The following is an 18,149-nucleotide window of genomic DNA, read 5'->3' as shown; positions in this document are numbered from 1 at the left end:
AATGAAATGTGCTCGTCGAGGGGGTTATCAACTAAAGGCCTTAATATACGAATATAGCGATGATCGAAGCAAGACAAAGGACGCTTGCTGCCGGGCTACGTTCGGGGAAGAGTATTATCTCACCGTCAAAAGACGTTTCCCATCAACAACCAACATCTTGAGGCTGTAATCGAGATCGTCAAGTTTTCTATTTAAATCAGTCTGTGAGCTGATTGGCTGGTTGATTGTGACGGAACGGGTGAGGTTTTTGGTTAGTTGATAGATCACAAGGATAAGTCATCCTGAGGATTTTGGTTATAAAGATTTGACCATGCTTTAAGCAAGAAGAGAAGATTTTTCGACGGCTACGTTGGGATTTTCTTTAACTGTCCAAACCAAGGGATATCTTAAGTTAGTTATGACTTCACTACACGCGTAAGTTCAACCCAACCAACATCCTCTTCCCCTTGGTCGGAAAATCGATTAGATACGTCACGAGCTTGCTACAAGCCCTCAATAGTACCAGAACCATTGAAATGTAGATTTACTAGAGATAATATTGTCACTAATAATGGAGAGATTTCCGGCCTAGCTACCTATTTCGGACTGACTTGGATACAAACACTGGGCTCTTAAGGTGTCATGCCATTTTATGATCCAGTTAATCCTTCAGTTGCAAATCGCTTCTACATGTCCATGTCGCGTAGAAGTCAGCATAACATGTTATGCCTATGTGCGTGAATCTTGCTCCTCGAGCGTAAAAATAGAACTCCAAGAAGGTCCATGGAGTGGACAACATCATAACAATGCTATCGTCACAAAGTAGTGGAAGATGAGTCGCGAGTGGTATAAGAATGCAAGAAAATAACCATATTTCGTTTTCTCTACCATTGAATACTTGCTCAACTACCTACTCTAGAGAGACCTATATATATCAAGGATTCTACATATATTTGATACAAAATGAAGTTCTTCTTGAAATCACTTACTCTCGGGGTCCTACTCTTTTGTACCCACAATGTTGTTCTTGCTACCCCAACTGGCGAGAAAGGGGAGACCATATTGGAGGGTCGAGACGACTATTGCACAACTGATAAAGTCATTGGAAATTCTAGAGGTCGTTCCCTGAATGGCAATGATACCGCGCTTATCGAGAAAAGGGCCGGAAGTGGAGTATGTTTTCTGTCTACCCTCCTCTCACTACGTATATAACAGGAAGGCTCAAAAGTATACAGTGGTGCAGTCCACAGTCCCAAAAATGCTACGTTCGTGACGTCGGCGACGGAGGGGTGTGCTTCACGAATAAGCAAAACTGGTGCCAATGTGACCCGTCTACTCCAGTAAGTCACTGTATATGAATACTTATCCTCCTAGCTAACTCGACAGTGCTCTAATCGTGCGACTTTCAGCCTCAGCTTCTTCAACGGGTTTAGATATGTGACTAAGCCAGCTTGCATGTATAACCCGCCGCCGGGAATTTGTTATTGTTATGGCGATCATGGTCAATAAGATGAACATTGTTAGCCTATGGTGGTTTAGAAATCGAGGGTTAGATGTGTCATTGATGACTTGTTGTGGCCTCTCACATACATCCTTCCTTCTTAGGTTGCTGCGATGTTAGATTTCACCTCCATATCTCCCCGGCGTTTGGGTTCTGAGACCCGGGGGATGGGGGCGTAGACCAAGGGCTACATCAGGATGGATCTTCTGTAATGGATTTGTTCTAATGGACAACGTCGTTCTTTACATAGCAGTTTGGGTTAATCTTATTCTACAACCGGCAAATAGCTAACAAGATGGTTTTTCTCCAATTCTAAAGTTTGCAAAATTGGATTGAATGAACACATAGTCAAGCCCCTGACTCCTCTCAAGATGATCTCATAATATCCGGCTTTAACTAAAGTACTACCACTCCAAGGATTTTTTTCAATATATCAGAATGTGTGATCGTGCGAAGAAATATGACAGACGTACAAAACATCTCATCCATGTAGATACCTAAGCAGTACCCTGCCCTGAAGCTGGAATTTCGATCGGATCCTAGTACCAACGATTGGAAGATCCTCCGCCCCGAAGCACATCCCTTCTGATGTCGTTTCGGTGACATTTTTGCATTAGCCAATAGGATACCAGTACATCGCGAATAGACTTTCTTATTGGTTAGCGAAAAAAAAAAGCACCGAAATGGTACTTGGAAAGATGAAGGCAAAGGCCGCAGCCTGCTACCTTTCACTCAAGACGGATAGATCAGCCATGTAGGCTTGCACATTAATTCATTTGCCAACCACGAATCGGCGTCATATCATGTGACAGGGGCTTGTGCTCTGGTGTTGGAAGTCGATTGACGAACGCGTGCACTGATTGGAGGGTACAAAGATGAAGGTGGGAAGTAGACTGAATTCCTAGAACCATAAAAGCCAGCTACTGTCAGAATCTTGAAGGACCAAGGAAATAATAGGCAAGGAACTATTTTATGATATATTCGATATTCAAGAATACTCCTTGTCCATCCGCTATCTCACTATGGCAGCCCCTAGCTCCTGGAGTATTCCTCAGGAATTCAAAGACCACGTTGAGACAATTCGTGCCGATTGGCTTTCGAAAGGGCTGCGCGATGGTGTAAAGCGCCAGGCACGAAATAATCAATTGGATCAGATACTGTCAATGTTTGGCAGTTTTCTTTGGAACATCGAAGACCAGTTCAAGGCTGCGATAGAAGCTGGGGTGTCCGACACCGATTGGAAACCGAACCTCTCACGGCACCTTCGAATCTTGTGGGCCCATATCTATACCGCTGCTCGCTTTTGTAACGTCGAATACCGGGACAGGCTAGTCGTTGAGCTCATGCTCCTACACGGAGTGGGTGGTATGACTTGTATTAAGGACAACCAAACAGTCGTGGCATCTATGGCAGACCGTGTTTTGTGGACCGATATGCCATTCTTCGCCGAGGAAATGCTTTTTTTCTGGAACCTAGAGTTTGCGGTTATGAGTCGTTCTCAACGTCGAAACCTACACTACGTGCTCGCCACGGTAGCTGGCGGTAACATCGTAAGCGACAAGCTTAGCGCTGTCGGCATTCTCGTCTTGCGAGAAGCTTTCGAGACCCCACGCGAAATGGGCAGCGATAACTCTGAAGATGGAGAAGACGAGAACAGGACGATCCGAGACCTGACTGTCCTAGATCTGCTGGGGTGTGCTGAGTTTTGGCTGTTGAAGGCCCGGGACCCAATAATGAGGCTTTCGGCGAACAACTTTTCCGACTACCCCCAAGAGGTTGGACGTCTCGGTCCACTTGCACAGGAGGCTGGAGTGCCGGATAACGGTGGCTTGAGCCAAGAAAGATGGTTCTTTTGGAAGCGCCGGCATTTTGATATCACTTGCTCTATGCGCCCCGAAGGAAATGGCCGGGTTCCACAAGAACGGTGGCCGGATTCCTACCTTCCAAGAGTTCCTTCTCCCGGGGGAGAGGGTATCTGAGACTTAAAAGGAAAGAGCATGGACCATATGCCGAGGAAGAGTCATTGTTTGAAGTTGATAGTTTGACTTACGCGATAACGTCGTTCTTTTCCTAATCTTTTGGTTCTCACCATGTCTACATTGTGACATCAGCCCTTGGATACCTGTTGAAGCAAAGAGACTGGTCTCACCTACTTTGGAAGCTGGAATTATGAGGATGATAGGAGACTTGTCCGTTCGGGGCGCTTCAGGGTCTTTGGGGCATAACGGGACGTACTTTCGTTTGGCTATCAACTGGATGTTTACTTGAAGTAGGATAGACGCGAATTATGAATTGCACTCGTTTAAATTTAGTCGCACCTTGGTAGAACCATACAGTAAGTGCATAAATTCGGCGCTTGGCTATGTCAAATTCCCCGATAAACCAATGTCCCCACAATAAAAAGTCCTGGTTGGTGAAGTTGTAGAACGGTTAACTGTAACTTACACCGACCGTTGAGACCGGTGTAAAGTGCAAAATACTCCGATAACTGCAATTAATTCAATTGGTTCCGTTCGACTTGGATTTCATGCTGTGGTGGCTGTACGGGGAGGAGTGTGACACTCATCGTGTATTGTTCTTGAATCTTCATATCTAAGTCTACGGGTACCTATAAAGCTCGCTGGGCTCGGTAGTTGAAGAGGCACCGCAATCTACTAGGTAAGTAATTGTAGAGGAAGGTGATAATGCTGCGTTGAAGTAGGTAAAGTTATACGAAAATCATGTACTAGTCTAACTTCTAAAACAACTTCTAGACATCTAACGGGCCGTATATTGAATCTTGGCTACGTCTTCCTAGACGTGAATCTCATCCTTACCCAGAAGTTGATAATATGAGTACGCAGCGCTGATGGTGTTTGAAGGGACCTTTGAAGGGGCATTTGGAGCGAAGTCGGTAAATCTTAACTCTTTTGATTGGCACATTTCTAGGTAGGGCATATGCAATCTGCAAGCACAAGCACCTAGAAGAGCCCATAATTAAGTACCTAGCCTATCATATCGTGAGATTGATGCTTTTGGGAATACTTCACTATTGCCCTTAGCCTTATCAAAGGGACCCATGGTTGTCCGTCTAAGGACTTATGTAGTTTAGTCCCGACTGCGATGTTCATGCTGACGGTAGCATGGCGTTGCGAGCTAGTTCAGCTCTGCCGATCACCAGCGCTATTAAGCGGGCTGATCCTGATCTACTAGGGCCCAAGGAATTAAACCGATATTACCGACATTGCGATAGAGTGAGATCTCGCGTAGGGTTCTGCATAAAACGTTTTTTGGCACCATTATACCGTTTAATATAAAACCTACCATCATTATGCCATTATACCCATACTAAATGGTATAGTAAACGGTATGATGCTGTTTTAAGGCTAAAAACTTCTACTAACCTAATTAGTCAGCCTATCTTCTAAACCTTTCAAACATACACGATGCTTTAATCAATTGATTTAAGCTAACCTTACATTCAATTGAAACTACACTCGATATTATTATAAATCTATTTGTTTATTATTTCAATCAGGTCAAAAACTGGCACGCTGGCACTCATATACGTCAAGTCGCGTGCCCTTAAAACAACAAAATTACCTTCAAAATATTTGCTGATTAGTCAGCCGCTAGACCCTGCCACTAAACCTAATATAGACTAGTTCTGCTTATTAAGTATTGAATGTTTAAGGATTTATTTTTAATAGGTACTAAGGTAAATAATCCTTGTATGTATGTAATATGTGGGGCCGATAGGTTATTCCGTTCCGTAAAACGTTTTATGAGCCTATAAAACCGTTTTGGTATAATGCATAAAACGTTTAAGGTATGTTTGTTTAATAAAATGCAGAACCCTACTCGCGTACAGTGACAAGATGATCGAGCCCTACGGGGCATTTGAGGAGTTAGGAATGACTCGCTTTCGTGACGCAGCTCTGAGGGAAAAGCAGGAAAATAATGCGGGATTACCCAGTTATCTGTCATCCTGAGGCCAACCAAGCGCTGCCAACGGTGGCCCAACCTGTCGGATCCGGAGGGGGTGAGCGTGGCTTAAAGGACCGGCTGTTCACTTGCCCGACACTTTTGAAGTATACAGTAGGGCAGTGATGTTGGCCTAGTACGACTAAGAATAGATTGAAGGACTGCATAGAGTGGGAGGTAGGGGGGCCGAAAATGGAAGGCTACCCAAGACTTTACCTACCAATTTCTCCCACCTACACATAATACTTCCTAGCATCACTGTCAAATAAAATACTAGTTTGCGTTGCATTAGCGGAGGTGCCGTTAGAATCCAAAGCAGTTTGGTATCACCCACAGTGCTGACGCCCGAGTACCAAATCGTCCGCAATCACCTTGCACCACCTTGCAAAAACCCGGGCTCCTTGTACGAGCGCAAACCTCCTAGCCTATCGTTTTTGCGCAGCAACAATTATGCGATCGACCTGGCTGGGCTTACGTGTGTAAAAAAAAGGCTTGAGGGACATTAGCTCTTCAGCCTTCTTCTTCCTCCTCCTTTCGTAATCGCCTCAACTCCATGATCAAGAGACCGAAAGACAAATAATCGACTTTTAGCGCACCGTCGCGATGGTGCTCAGAAAGAAAGAGGTATATACGGTTATAACACCGATCCCTACCTTCATACCCCGCCAACTAGCCATCGACATTCTCCACAGCCACGGCGAAGTCATCACGCTCAATCCCCTCGTGCTCGAATACAAGCAGATCAAAGCACCTCGCAATGCCGCCGCCGACGAGTATTTCTCGACATGGTACGAGATCTCCGAGAGAATACAGTATGTCCCTGGCATAGGGAAGCTAGGGTCGGGCAAACTCACTTTCAATGGCTGCTTTCATGATTTGCCGTGGGGTTTGCAAACGCACATTTACGTCCCGCTGGGCGTCGACCTCCGAAACAAGTATCGCATCGGAGGGAACCAGCCGGGTGTAGAACCTCCCGAGCCTCAGGAGATGGGATTGGCTGCGCTAGGCGCCCCGGCGGACGGGCTTTACCTGAGAGAGGATATCGAGATTAGATGTAACATCACCATGGTCGGCATGGTGAAGGCGCAGATGAAGGCGGCTAGCAAAGAGATGGTGCAGAGGATCATCAAAAAGGCCGAGCTGTTAGACGCCGGCGTGTTGCAGGCTATGATCGAGGACGGAAAGATGAAGACCTTCAATCCAAACGACAGGACATACACTGGCGGTTTGAACGCAGGGATGAAATCGCCACCGATGTCGCCAGGATCTCCGTTCCACCCGCCCATGTCGCCCTCGATACCATACCAGGTACCACGACCAATTTCCGTGCAGCAAGGGAGCAGGCCCGGGACCGCGAGCTCGCTAAGTTACCCGGCGCACTGGCAGCAGGCCCAATTCCAACAAATGAATGGGGGATACGACCAAAATACTAGTAAGATGAATCAGCAGTATGCCGAACTGCCGGCGAGCCAAGGCCCAATTTCCAGCCCCAGCGGTCAGGGCTTCATCATGGAACTGCCAGGAGACTTCCACCACCCGCAATCGTCGCCACACCTGCAACCGCCTCAACCGTCACCAACGCTCCCACACCACCAAGGCCGGAATTCTCCCGCATCGGTGCAGTCTCACTCGCCCGAGCTGAAAGCGTGGAGCTGGTCGCAAAGCCAGCCGAGCCCGTCGCTCATGGGCTCGCGACCGACCTCGTACTCCTCGGACGCGAGCAGCGCCGGCTTCGCGTCGCCCGGACTGGATCACAAGGGGTTCGCGGCCGAGTTACCTACGCACCAGGAGACTATGGAGGAGTACCACCATCAAAACCAAAACCAGGGCCGGAGTGCGTATAGATCGGACTCACGTGCTGGCCGGAGTTACGCTTACAACCCGGCGGACTATGCGCCGAGTCGCCGGTGATGAGAGAACGAGGCTACGAACAAAGGGCTTTGGGAATACATGGATGTATGGATAGATGGGGTCTTTACTGGGTACCTAATGTCTACCTAGCTTTGGGCTTGGATCGGTCTAATGTGATATCATGCACGGGTTTTGCGTCTGTCGAGACAACGCCTTTTTTGATTCCATTTGTCTCTTGTCCTTTTTTACTTGGACTGCTTGGATTGGTAGTTGGGCGTTGTGTTGTTCTGTACGAGGGACTCTTAGGAGCGGCGATGATTTCTGATTGTTTGCTTGGTCGGGTTACGCGACGAAAAGAATCCGTTCCATGTGTATTGTCACATCCATACCCCGAATCCAATACTTTGTTTGTATGTACGTGTGACCTCGTAACCTCGTAAGCTTAGAAGGCGTGCCAGGTACCGACGCTCGATCTGCGTAAGATTACTCTTCTTGTGCTGGGTTGCGATATTGCTTGCGTGTGCTTCTTAGCTTACGTTAGGAAACTATTGTTCCTACGAAGACAATAGATCGCTTCTTAAGAGCTCACTATCAACCCAGGTAGATTAGCTTAATGTCTCTTATGAAGAACACTGTCAGTCATGTCCGTCTATTCTCATGAATCTACTAGGTATATTCCTTTAATATGAATATTTTATCAGGTGAAACCTTCCATATGGAATAAAACATTGTTCATGTATCTGTAATCGGAATTCCACTTACTACTAGGTACCTAGTGTCACATAGGGCTCCACTTTAAATGGAGCTAGTGGGGTTACCGCTCGGCAGAATCTTTCACCGCCCGGCAGAATATCGTTTCTCTAGAACTTTTTTTTGCGCCAGATCTTGATATTCGAATATCTAGATCAAGCAGACAAGCTTCGATTTTAGAGAATTGTGCGCAGGAACAGGACGGCAATATGTCGCGGAAAGCTGTGTATGTCCAATCTTAGGGGATGAAACCACAATTTCGGATTCCTTATTCATTTACTAACCTTGGCTTCTTATAGAGACTCGCGCATTCCTACTCTAATTCGAAATGGCCTCGCCGAGCATAAGCGAAGCTTCTTCGTCGTCGTTGGCGATCATTCCAAAGATGCCATTGTCAAACTCCACTTCATAATGTCCCAAGCGGACTTGCGACAAAACAAATCTGTGCTTTGGGCCTATAAGAACAAGCTCCTCGGCTTTACCAGTCACCGGAAGAAGCGAGAAAATAAGATCAAGAAGGAAATCAAGCGCGGCATCAGAGATGCAAACACTGAAGATCCGTTTGAGCTCTTCGTTTCGCTTCATGACGTCAGATATGTTTACTATAAGGAGACTGAAAAGATCTTAGGTAGGACATTTGGCATGGTAAGGAATTGTGGTGAATGTGCCATCCATCGCATGCGTATACTAATCCTCGTGAACAGTGCATCCTCCAAGATTTTGAGGCCCTCACCCCGAATACTTTGGCGCGCACTATCGAGACTGTCGAGGGAGGAGGCTTGGTCATCCTACTATTGAAAGGAATGGATAGTTTGAGGCAACTGTACACCCTTTCAATGGATGTACATTCGCGATACCGAACCGAAGCCCATCACGATGTCATTGCGAGGTTCAACGAACGCTTTCTGCTTTCCCTGGGCCGATGCGAGTCTTGCCTTGTTATTGACGACGAATTAAACGTCTTGCCGATATCTGGGGGAAGGGGGGTTAAACCTTTGCCACCTGTGGAAGAGTCAAAGTCCCCTGAGGAATTAGAGCTAGAGAAAATCAAGGATTCGCTCCAAGACACACAGCCAATAGGATCCCTAGTCAAACTTGCGCGGACAAAAGATCAGGCAGAGGCTTTGATTACATTCGTTGATGCTATATCCGCCAAAACGCTTCGCAATACTGTATCCTTAACGGCGGCTCGTGGTCGTGGTAAATCGGCTGCATGTATGTTTACTAACATCCCCCCTTTAAAGCGAAAAGCTAACAGAAATAGTGGGTGTCGCTATCGCGGCCGCTGTATCTTACGGCTACAGCAACATATTCGTCACATCTCCTTCTCCAGAAAATTTAGGTACCCTATTCGAATTCGTATTTAAAGCGTTTGATGCCTTGAATTATCAGGACCATACAGATTACTCTATCATTCAGTCCACAAATCCAGATTTCAAAAAGGCGATTGTTAGGGTCAATATTTTCCGCAACCACCGACAGACTATCCAATACATCCGACCTCAAGATGCCCATGTACTCGGGCAGGCTGAACTTGTCATCATCGATGAAGCTGCGGCGATTCCACTACGTATGTTCTATCCCTTTAAGTAACTGATGTATGCTAATTTTGGTAGCGTTGGTGCGAAAGCTCCTTGGACCTTACACAGTCTTCATGGCCTCAACAATAAGCGGTTATGAAGGTACTGGGCGTTCGCTATCACTAAAACTCGTCAAGCAACTAAAAGAGCAGGCTGCGACTAGCGTAGCCCAGGATGGCGATTCCCGGGGCCTAAGGTCTCTTAAGGAAGTCACTCTTGCCGAACCGATTCGTTATGCGAAGGGTGATGCAGTTGAAAAGTGGTTGAACGCTCTTCTCTGCTTAGATGTCACGCCCTCAAAGCCCAAAAATAACATATTCCCCGATCCATCTCAATGCCAACTCCTCCACGTTAACCGCGATACCCTATTCTCCTTCCACCCAGTACCGGAAAGGTTTCTACGACAAATGGTGGCCCTTTTCGTGACCAGCCACTATAAGAACACCCCAGACGATATGCAACTCATGAGCGATGCTCCAGCGCACGAGCTTTTCGTTTTAACTTCCTCTACTATTCAAGACAACGGATTACCTGAGCCTTTGTGTGTAATTCAGATAGCGCTTGAAGGTAATATCAGCAAACAAAGTGTAATGGCAGGCTTGGATAGGGGTCAGCGACCTGCCGGTGATTTGATTCCTTGGCTAGTCAGCCAACAGTTCCAAGACGACTTTGCTTCTCTATCCGGTGCGCGCATAGTTCGGATAGCAACTCATCCAGATTGCGTTTCAATGGGTTACGGCACGAAAGCTCTCGAGCTCCTAATTGACTACTATGAAGGCAAATTCATAAACCTTGGAGAAGACGGCGAGGCCTCAGCCAAGGCGACTACCAACGCCGCGAAAGATACCTCGAAAGAGGATGGTGGTCTTCTTTATGAAGATATTAAGGTTCGAGATATCGAAAAGATGCAGCCCCTATTCTTGAGACTAGCGGAACGCAAGCCAGAGGACCTCGAGTATGTTGGTGTCAGCTACGGTTTAACTCAACCGCTCCATAAGTTCTGGTCGCGCGCCCTCTTCGCGCCCGTGTACCTGGTAAGCATTTTGCACTAAAACGATTCATTTTGCATGCCCAAGAAATCTTTACTGACAATATTATAGCGACAAACAGCCAACGATCTGACTGGCGAGCATACTTGCGTGATGCTTAGGCCACTAAAGGACGACCGAGAATGGCTTGGGGCCTTCGCCTCTGATTTCCACCGCCGCTTTCTCGCTCTATTATCCTATAAATTCCGAGAATTCCCCTGCGTCCTCGCATTGAGCATAGACCAGTCTGCTACAGCTGGCGCTCAATTGGTTCCGTCCAACCAACCACCTGAATTGACCAAATCGGAGCTAGATAGATTACTAACGCCTTTCGATTGCAAACGATTAGAATCGTACACGAGGGGTGTACTAGACCACCACGCCATTCTTGACCTCGTTCCTAAGCTCGCAGATCTCTACTTCACAGGCCCCTTGAAGCCAAGCATCAAGCTCACGGGTGTACAGCGAGCTCTATTGCTAGGTATTGGTTTGCAGCGGAAAGACGTGGGCGCCATATGCACAGAACTCTCTTTAGAGTCTTCTCAAGGCTTGGCTATGTTCATGAAAATCATACGGAAAATCACGGCACATTTCTCATCGCTAATTACATCAGCCGTCGAGACGAATATGCCGAAATCAGATGCGATCGGAGTCAGCAAAGAAAACGCTTCTGGAGTTCACGAAGACGAGGCCGTAAATGACAAATATGCACCATTAGAAATGAGTTTGGACGCTGAGTTGGACGAAGCTGGTGATGAGGCATTGCAAGAATTACGAGCGAAACAGAGGGAACTTATAGATTCTCTCCCTCTCGATCAGTAAGATCGTTCCACGCACTGAATTAACATTTATACTTACACTATACTTCAGATACGAGATCGAAGGCGATGCGCCCGGTTGGGAAGAAGCGGAGAAGCAGGTCTTAAAAGCGACAAAAGAGGGGCGCTCTAATCCTGTCGTCAGCGTGAAGTCTAAACAGAGCAAGCGGAAAGCCGGCATGACGGCGGCAGAGGTTTACGAGGAGGAATTTGGGGAGAAGAAACCTAAAAAGGCTAAGAAGTCTAAGAAAGGCGGTGGTGACTAAACTGTCGTCTCTTGAAAGTTGGTGATAAAAGGCATTTAGACGTTGACCAAAACCCGGGGTAATGGGTAAGTGTATATATATGTTGATGTCGTAAAATGATACCACGTTTGAGATAAGCATAATGTACCAGCATTTAGAGGCTTTATGATTTTAAAGTGTGTCAAATTGAAGGTGACTTCAAGGTTGTTTAGAATAATCCTATGCCACTGTGTAACATCAAGTTCGGCTAGGACCAATCAGCAGCGCCGGTTCATACAAATAGGGTAATCGTAGGTAGATGTGGCTGACAATAACAAATCACCTAGGTAGGCATCTACCTAATAGCAATAGCTCAAACGAAAGAATCAATATTTTCTAACAGTTATCAGGTACTTGAAAATATCCACCAGATCTCTGGGAACTCTTCAGTGGCTTACAGCTATAGTTCATACGCCGCATCCCGTTCCAGTTACCAATACCTAGGTAGGCATCATCTCATGAAAGGGATAGCCAACCATCAGTTGACTTAGAGTTTGCCTTTTCCCAACGAAAGATTTTTATCGCCAAGGCGGTTGTCAAGCTTCGATTGCCGATCCAGTTCTTCACTCCCTCGGCACGAAAAAAATGACCTGCCGGCCATCCACCATCTTTATCTTGTAGAAGCACGAACTTCGTCAAGTCTTGGCGATATAGGCGCGGTTCAACCTTCATGAGCTGACAGGCCGAAATACGAAACGCCAGAGCCAATGCGTTTGTGGGAATATTGAGCCGCTCGATGATGCAGTCTTCAATATCCGAGTCGTACAGAAATTCCGGCATATAATCGGACCATAAACGAGCTACGAAGTACAGGAAAGTCTCTGGCGTCGTATAACACCGACTCCCGTAGGTATAAGCTCTGTTCTTGATACATTGGGCTACCCACTTCTCGGTCTTTTTGATACGCGGGTCATTTTCACGATCCTTGCTGTAGAAAAGTCTAAGAATGTTGCAACATGTCTCTAGGTCAGTTCTCGGTACTTCGTGATCAAAGTATGTTTGTAAGATACCATCGGAATCGACGTTGCTCGCCATCGCTTCCAGAATCAAGTGTACGTGAGGTAGCTCTTCGATACGTTGAGGTCGTGGAATGGATAGGTATGCTATCGAGGTGATGTCTGCGTTGGGATGGAAATCCGAACCCTTTGGACACGGTCCTTCAGGTCTTAGATATATGTAGAAGCCTGCCTCTGCGACAGTGATGTCATCAACCTCCGGGGACCATTCTCTGCATAAGATTCTATCGCCAAGGAGTTCCCCTATCATGAGTTGCGAAATATTCTCGTTCATGATGATGTTACGATCCTCGACAATAGAGACGCGCTTGTTAGGGTCGGGTTTCGCAAATACTCTTGGTCTGGGTTTCATGAATGCTTCGGCCCTTGGTAACGGGTTGAAAATCAAATTCCTCAGGGTCTGAACAAGTCCGACCGAAGTTCCATCCGGCGGAATTCCATATATGCCGAAAGACCTAGCTGCGCAAAGATTTGAAGCCTCGGCATCAACCATTAGTATCTGACTCGGGTGCAGTCCAACGGCATTGATAACATGTTGGAAAAAGCATAGATCAGGCTTCTTCATGCCTAAGATTCCCGATATAAAGACGGAGCTGAATATTTCCCATGGGAGATTTGCATTCTTCATGATCTCGAAATGTTCCTGTCGTATCGTTATTAGATTTATGGTGATTCATCCTGGACAAGAGAAACATACCCGACAAACATTAGCCACGACACAAATTTTGAGATAATGAGCCGACGCATTCAGCTCTCGAATCAAATTGGCGAGTCTCTCGTTGACTCTTACTGATTTAAATACTTTCTCGAGGCATAACTTTACGTATGCTTTCTCCTCCATTTCCTCCTCGGCAAAATGCTTTCTTAATATTAGCTAACGTTCAACGAATAGGAATAGGTACATAATTTAGAAGTATTGCAATACCTCATATGCATCATCCAATGAGAACTTGCCAGTATTCAGATTCTCCCAGATACTTGAATACTTAATCTTGGGTAGTTCTAAACCTGAGCATCGAAAATCTTTGGTATTCCGAGGGCGCTGCCATTCAACCAGAACGCCCTCAAGGTCGAAGATAATCGCTTTGAACTTGGACGCCATGAGAAGGACTTGACAAGTATTTATTGCTCTTAGTAACGAGGAGTTTGTAGATTGAGAAGCGGCGGATTCTAACGACACAGTTGCCTTAATATATGGCACAAGTTCGTCAAATCTCAACTCCTCAAACAAACGTCGGTCTGATCCCTTACCAGGGCTTACTCCTGGCAAACAGGATAATAATCTGTATCTAAAGAGTTAACATAGACTTAGCCATCTACCAAACAACAAATTACATGAATTCTGGTTTGCGTGGAAATCTCACAACAATCAAATCATATGTACCCAGGTAGATACCATACCGGGAACCCCCGCTATTGAACAATGATTTACCTTCCGCGAAAACCATTATCCATTATCACTATAATGCTTTTATTTGACTATAATTGTTAAGTAAACAATTATTGGTAGGTGTGAATAATCATTAAAAGGTTTAAATAATCATTAGAAGGTTAAAACATCCATTGGAAGGTATATTTAGGTGGGTCTCTTATTCCTTGTCCCCGTCCCTGCTATTATTAGCAGGGACGGGGACGAGGCCTACGAGTCTACAGGTCTACAGGCTACAAATTTACAGGTTTGCAGTCCTACTAGTCTAAAGGTCTACAGATCTACAGTCCTACTGTTTTATTACCTAGTAGTCTACAGGTCTACAGGTCTACAGGTCTACAGGTCTACAGGTCTACAGGTCTACAGGTCTACTGATCCAGTGGTCTACAGATCTACGGTCCTATAGGTCTACGCGTCTACGCGTTTACTGCATACTACTAATCTCTACAGATCTATAGATCTACTAGCGTTAGTATTAGGGTGACTTAGTATATGAGGATTAGTAAAAGATATAAAGTATTGTGCGAGTGGATGGTGTATGTGTAGGAGGTAGGTGTGTGTGTGTGTGTGTGTGTGTGTGTGGGAAGAAAAAAAATTCTAAGTTTTTTGTGTGTAGTACCTAGATGATGTGTGTGAGAAAGGAAAAAAAAATCCTAAGTTTTTTTTTGCAAGTGTTGACTTTAGTGTTGGCTGTTTGTTGTAGGTAGGAGGGGATGGAGGGGGGTAGGTAGTGCTAAAGATATTAGAACCTTAGAAATTTTGTAGAAGTTCGAAGGTTGTAAGGTAGTGGGTGGGTTATAGGGGGATTATAATCTATTGTCGGCTTTGTTGTTGTATAGACCACCTAGCTAACAACCTTAAAAGCCTAGCCTAGCAGCTACCTACCAACTGTAAATGCGAGTAATAATTCTTATACTACCAATGATAGTTTAGTTTCCAATAATTATTCGAATTTCTTAAGGTATATCAATAATTATTTAACTTTCAAATCATTATTAGGCTACGTATTTTCCCGCTATGGTAGGTAACAATATGTCAAACAAATAAGAGGCCATAAAAACATGAATATGGCGATATAGCGGAAGCTAAGTGCAATACGCTAGGAACTGAAGAAATCTATCATGACCAAGGTTAGTCCCCGCTAGATTCGAGATCCTAGCTGTAGAATCAGATCTGCGATCTATTGTCTACATAACGCTAACAATAATTTATTTCCATCTTAGGATTTCATGACCTCTGCCGTTGCTGTGGCATAGTATTCTTGCCCTCCATTCCCTGATCCGCTGGTGCCGCTTTCCACATCAGCGAGCTCGACTTTCACGGTTCTCTCCAACTTGATCCCCCCAATACTCCCGAAGCCGTGACTAGCTAGAATAGACTCCGTACTGTTCTGCCTTTGGAAGCCGGCGTCCTTGGCGTGACGCGTGCCGTTGCCCACCTTTGCTCCAGGTCGGCGTCCATAAACGTTTAATTCGTCGAAGAGTAGCGCTCGTCGTGTTATAGTATAAAGCACGGTATCCACCCAACCGGAGCAGGTGAAAAGACCACCAGCGAATAGATAATATCCATCGGACGGCGTATTATTCGACATACTAGCCATTCTTCCAGCGCTTAAGGGTGTGTAAGTTTAAGTCGTCGGGGGACTGGTTAGGGATTACTTACGCTAAAGGTAGACTCAAGAGAGTGTATATTATTGCGTACGCCAACATAGCGGCTCGGGCCCTTCGCAGGCTCTCGACGTTTCGACCTGACATCAGAGCTTCTCTGCGTCTGAGGCGATACAGGTAAAAGAAACAGACAGCATAGACTAGAATGGAGCCGAATTCGACGATGAAAATCCAAATATAGTGAAGAGAAAGACGCAGTCCTTCTCTATCTGATTGTATCCAGCACTAACTCCATAGTCAGATTATCCATCCTAGATTGGTGGTCAATATAGGAATTCCACTCACCCAGACTCCAGCTCTCATGAACACAAAACGTCCGCCGATGATCGGCGCGAGGGACGTAAGGCCGACGGATAGTCCCCAAACACCGAGCACACAAGAAACGAAGGCCCCATAAGATAGACTTCTCGAGAGAATGACCTGGTATGTCGTGTGGACCGCGATCGCGAGGACGAAAAAGGAGCTGCCGACATCCCCAAGTTGAATCAGCCATCCCTGTGCAAAGCACGAACTGTTCGGCCCGGTGATTTTACGCTCCGCTGCCCAGTGAAATGATATCAAAAACCCGAGTGCTTGTATGAGATCGGCGAGAATGAGCTGGTAGATGAGAACGATCGACTGGTTTCGACTGACGGGACTGCTATAGTGGGATTTCCAATTGACCATACGCCATGTTATGAAACTGAGAAGAGCACTTGTAAAGAGCAGCGAGATAGCAGCGAGGGTCCCTATGACTAGAAGTCCGCTGTAGGTTTGGTTGTCCATGGATAGGAGACTGTACGGCGCCTCGTAGTAGGCCAACGGTATTCCATCGCTGTTCGTCGCCATCTTGTTGTCGTTTCCTCCTTTATCATCAATCCAAAACCGTTGTCAGTGAATGTTACTACGAATATCGGCCGATGCGAATTAGATGTATTTCAATGATATTCAATCAAAACAATCGATATAATGAAAGTAACAACAATAGTCATATAAGCCTTCGAGGCTCTATAGACTATTGGTGGACGTATAAGCTTCCATATCCCTGACGCATCAGTAAGAAGAATTTCTCTTGAAATTCCAAAGAAAGCTTACTTGGGCGTTCTTTTAATAATTAAGCACTTGGGGAAGTCGTTTAGATCTAACCCCGGATCTAGGACGGTAGTGTACTTCACATGCCCATATATGTGGATTTCAATGCAGTCTAAAGGAGACAAGCAATATTACACACGGACCCGGGGAGGCGAGTAGAAGGCATCCGCAGGGAGGGGTACGAATTTCCTAGGTATAAAGCAGGACGAAGAACAACTTGTGATCCGTTCCACAGCAGGTCCTACCTAGGTGATCAGTGGCGGAAAAAACATTATACGCCTTCAATCTCATATAGCTACCAGGACACCAAAAAGTTTGTTTTGACTAATGTTTTGCAGCGGTTTCGATGTGGCAGCGTACGACTGAGGTCAGCTCGTCACTGCATTAGTCCAGCTCTCGGGTTTCATGTCCCCTTTTCCCCAAGACATTACCTGCATTTCACAGGGTTACGGTTAGTTGATTTTTACGAGGATGCGCTAGTGGAGATGGACGAATCACCGCCTACGGTAAGGTCTTCGGCACTTATATCTCTGGGATACGACTTTTCCACGTTACATACTGGGCTGCCAGGTACCATCTAAGAAATGTTACATAAGGATATGTAGGTGCATGGTAATTAGACTAGGTACCTACTCAGCGACCCCAGACCTCGACTCGACGCCACTACTATGGTCTGTATGGTGCGCTGAATCCGCATCACTTACCCAACGGAGAGGACGAGACTAACGGCAGGGCTAGCAGAAAGACGTTTATTTCCGGCCTGGCCTCAGTAAATCGTCATAAGGACTAGTCTCTTTATCATCAGCATTTGCGCGATCGTTTATGCCAAGACCTGAGAGGCGCATCTACACGCGTTACTGGGCAATAAGATTTCCGGGAATAATAAGATCTTGGTTGAGCACTGATCAGTTCCAGGGGATAGTCTTTACTCTTATCGGTAGCCTCCGCGCACAGTTCGTCGATCGGGTCATTTCCGTTGTCAATCATTACTAGGTAGGTCCACTATGTCTGTCGTTAATTATATAAGCAACCACCGAATTCAGATGTCTTGTAAAATTATCCCACGTATTTGACCGGACGAGTGGACGGTGCCGACGTGCCGCGAGCCACCGTGCTATTCGAAAGTGGAAGGTCGAAGTCTTCAGACAGCCTTATAACCATGTTACAAAAGCCTAGAATCAAGATATGAATTGCATTTACATCTTTTCGTAC

At 45.9% G+C, this 18,149-nt stretch overlaps 5 protein-coding genes across 5 annotated transcripts; 3 read left to right on the top strand and 2 right to left on the bottom strand.

The window, feature by feature from the left end:
• The first annotated feature begins 2,294 nt into the window (after positions 1–2,294).
• F4807DRAFT_92399 (uncharacterized protein) lies at positions 2,295–3,652 on the top strand. The gene has a single exon (XM_048003657.1). The coding sequence runs from the start codon at positions 2,503–2,505 to the stop codon at positions 3,457–3,459; it is 957 nt and encodes a 318-aa protein (XP_047853914.1). The 5' UTR covers positions 2,295–2,502; the 3' UTR covers positions 3,460–3,652.
• Positions 3,653–5,611: 1,959 nt separating this feature from the next.
• F4807DRAFT_92385 (uncharacterized protein) lies at positions 5,612–7,961 on the top strand. Its single transcript, XM_048003656.1, has one exon. It carries the CDS (start codon positions 6,047–6,049, stop codon positions 7,352–7,354), a length of 1,308 nt encoding a protein of 435 aa, XP_047853913.1. The 5' UTR covers positions 5,612–6,046; the 3' UTR covers positions 7,355–7,961.
• Positions 7,962–8,253: 292 nt separating this feature from the next.
• F4807DRAFT_451755 (DUF699-domain-containing protein) lies at positions 8,254–11,736 on the top strand (the record flags this gene model as incomplete). Its single annotated transcript, XM_048000261.1, has 7 exons — positions 8,254–8,270; positions 8,344–8,689; positions 8,749–9,259; positions 9,309–9,614; positions 9,661–10,658; positions 10,725–11,470; positions 11,523–11,736. 7 exons carry the CDS (start codon positions 8,254–8,256, stop codon positions 11,734–11,736), a joined length of 3,138 nt encoding a protein of 1,045 aa, XP_047853912.1.
• Positions 11,737–12,145: 409 nt separating this feature from the next.
• On the bottom strand, positions 12,146–13,872 carry F4807DRAFT_467652 (HAD-like domain-containing protein; the record flags this gene model as incomplete). Its single annotated transcript, XM_048002517.1, has 3 exons — positions 12,146–13,413; positions 13,468–13,629; positions 13,696–13,872. 3 exons carry the CDS (start codon positions 13,870–13,872, stop codon positions 12,211–12,213), a joined length of 1,542 nt encoding a protein of 513 aa, XP_047853911.1. The 3' UTR covers positions 12,146–12,210.
• A 1,300-nt stretch (positions 13,873–15,172) lies between these two features.
• Positions 15,173–17,286, bottom strand: F4807DRAFT_426581 (G protein-coupled glucose receptor regulating Gpa2-domain-containing protein). Its single transcript, XM_047998067.1, has 3 exons — positions 16,152–17,286; positions 15,862–16,091; positions 15,173–15,809 (listed from the first exon to the last, which is right to left on the bottom strand). Exons 1-3 carry the CDS (start codon positions 16,692–16,694, stop codon positions 15,419–15,421), a joined length of 1,164 nt encoding a protein of 387 aa, XP_047853910.1. The 5' UTR covers positions 16,695–17,286; the 3' UTR covers positions 15,173–15,418.
• Between the last annotated feature and the right edge of the window lie 863 nt (positions 17,287–18,149).

This window comes from Annulohypoxylon truncatum (genome assembly GCF_022578515.1).
Source record: "Annulohypoxylon truncatum strain CBS 140777 unplaced genomic scaffold F4807scaffold_17, whole genome shotgun sequence".
NCBI lineage: Eukaryota > Fungi > Ascomycota > Sordariomycetes > Xylariales > Hypoxylaceae > Annulohypoxylon > Annulohypoxylon truncatum.
Note: the sequence above shows the minus strand (reverse complement) of the source record. Positions and strands in the feature narration are given on the sequence as shown.

What these genes read in the sequence shown, in the direction of transcription:
- F4807DRAFT_92399 (XM_048003657.1), top strand. Translation starts at nt 2,503, where the DNA reads ATGGCAGCCCCTAGCTCCTGGAGTATTCCTCAGGAATTCAAAGACCAC.
- F4807DRAFT_92385 (XM_048003656.1), top strand. Translation starts at nt 6,047, where the DNA reads ATGGTGCTCAGAAAGAAAGAGGTATATACGGTTATAACACCGATCCCT.
- F4807DRAFT_426581 (XM_047998067.1), bottom strand. Translation starts at nt 16,694, where the DNA reads ATGGCGACGAACAGCGATGGAATACCGTTGGCCTACTACGAGGCGCCG. An exon ending in TCATGAGAGCTGGAGTCTGG is followed by an intron (nt 16,092 to 16,151) that starts GTGAGTGGAATT and finishes CTATGGAGTTAG; the next exon opens with TGCTGGATACAATCAGATAG. An exon ending in CTCTTGAGTCTACCTTTAGC is followed by an intron (nt 15,810 to 15,861) that starts GTAAGTAATCCC and finishes CACACCCTTAAG; the next exon opens with CGCTGGAAGAATGGCTAGTA.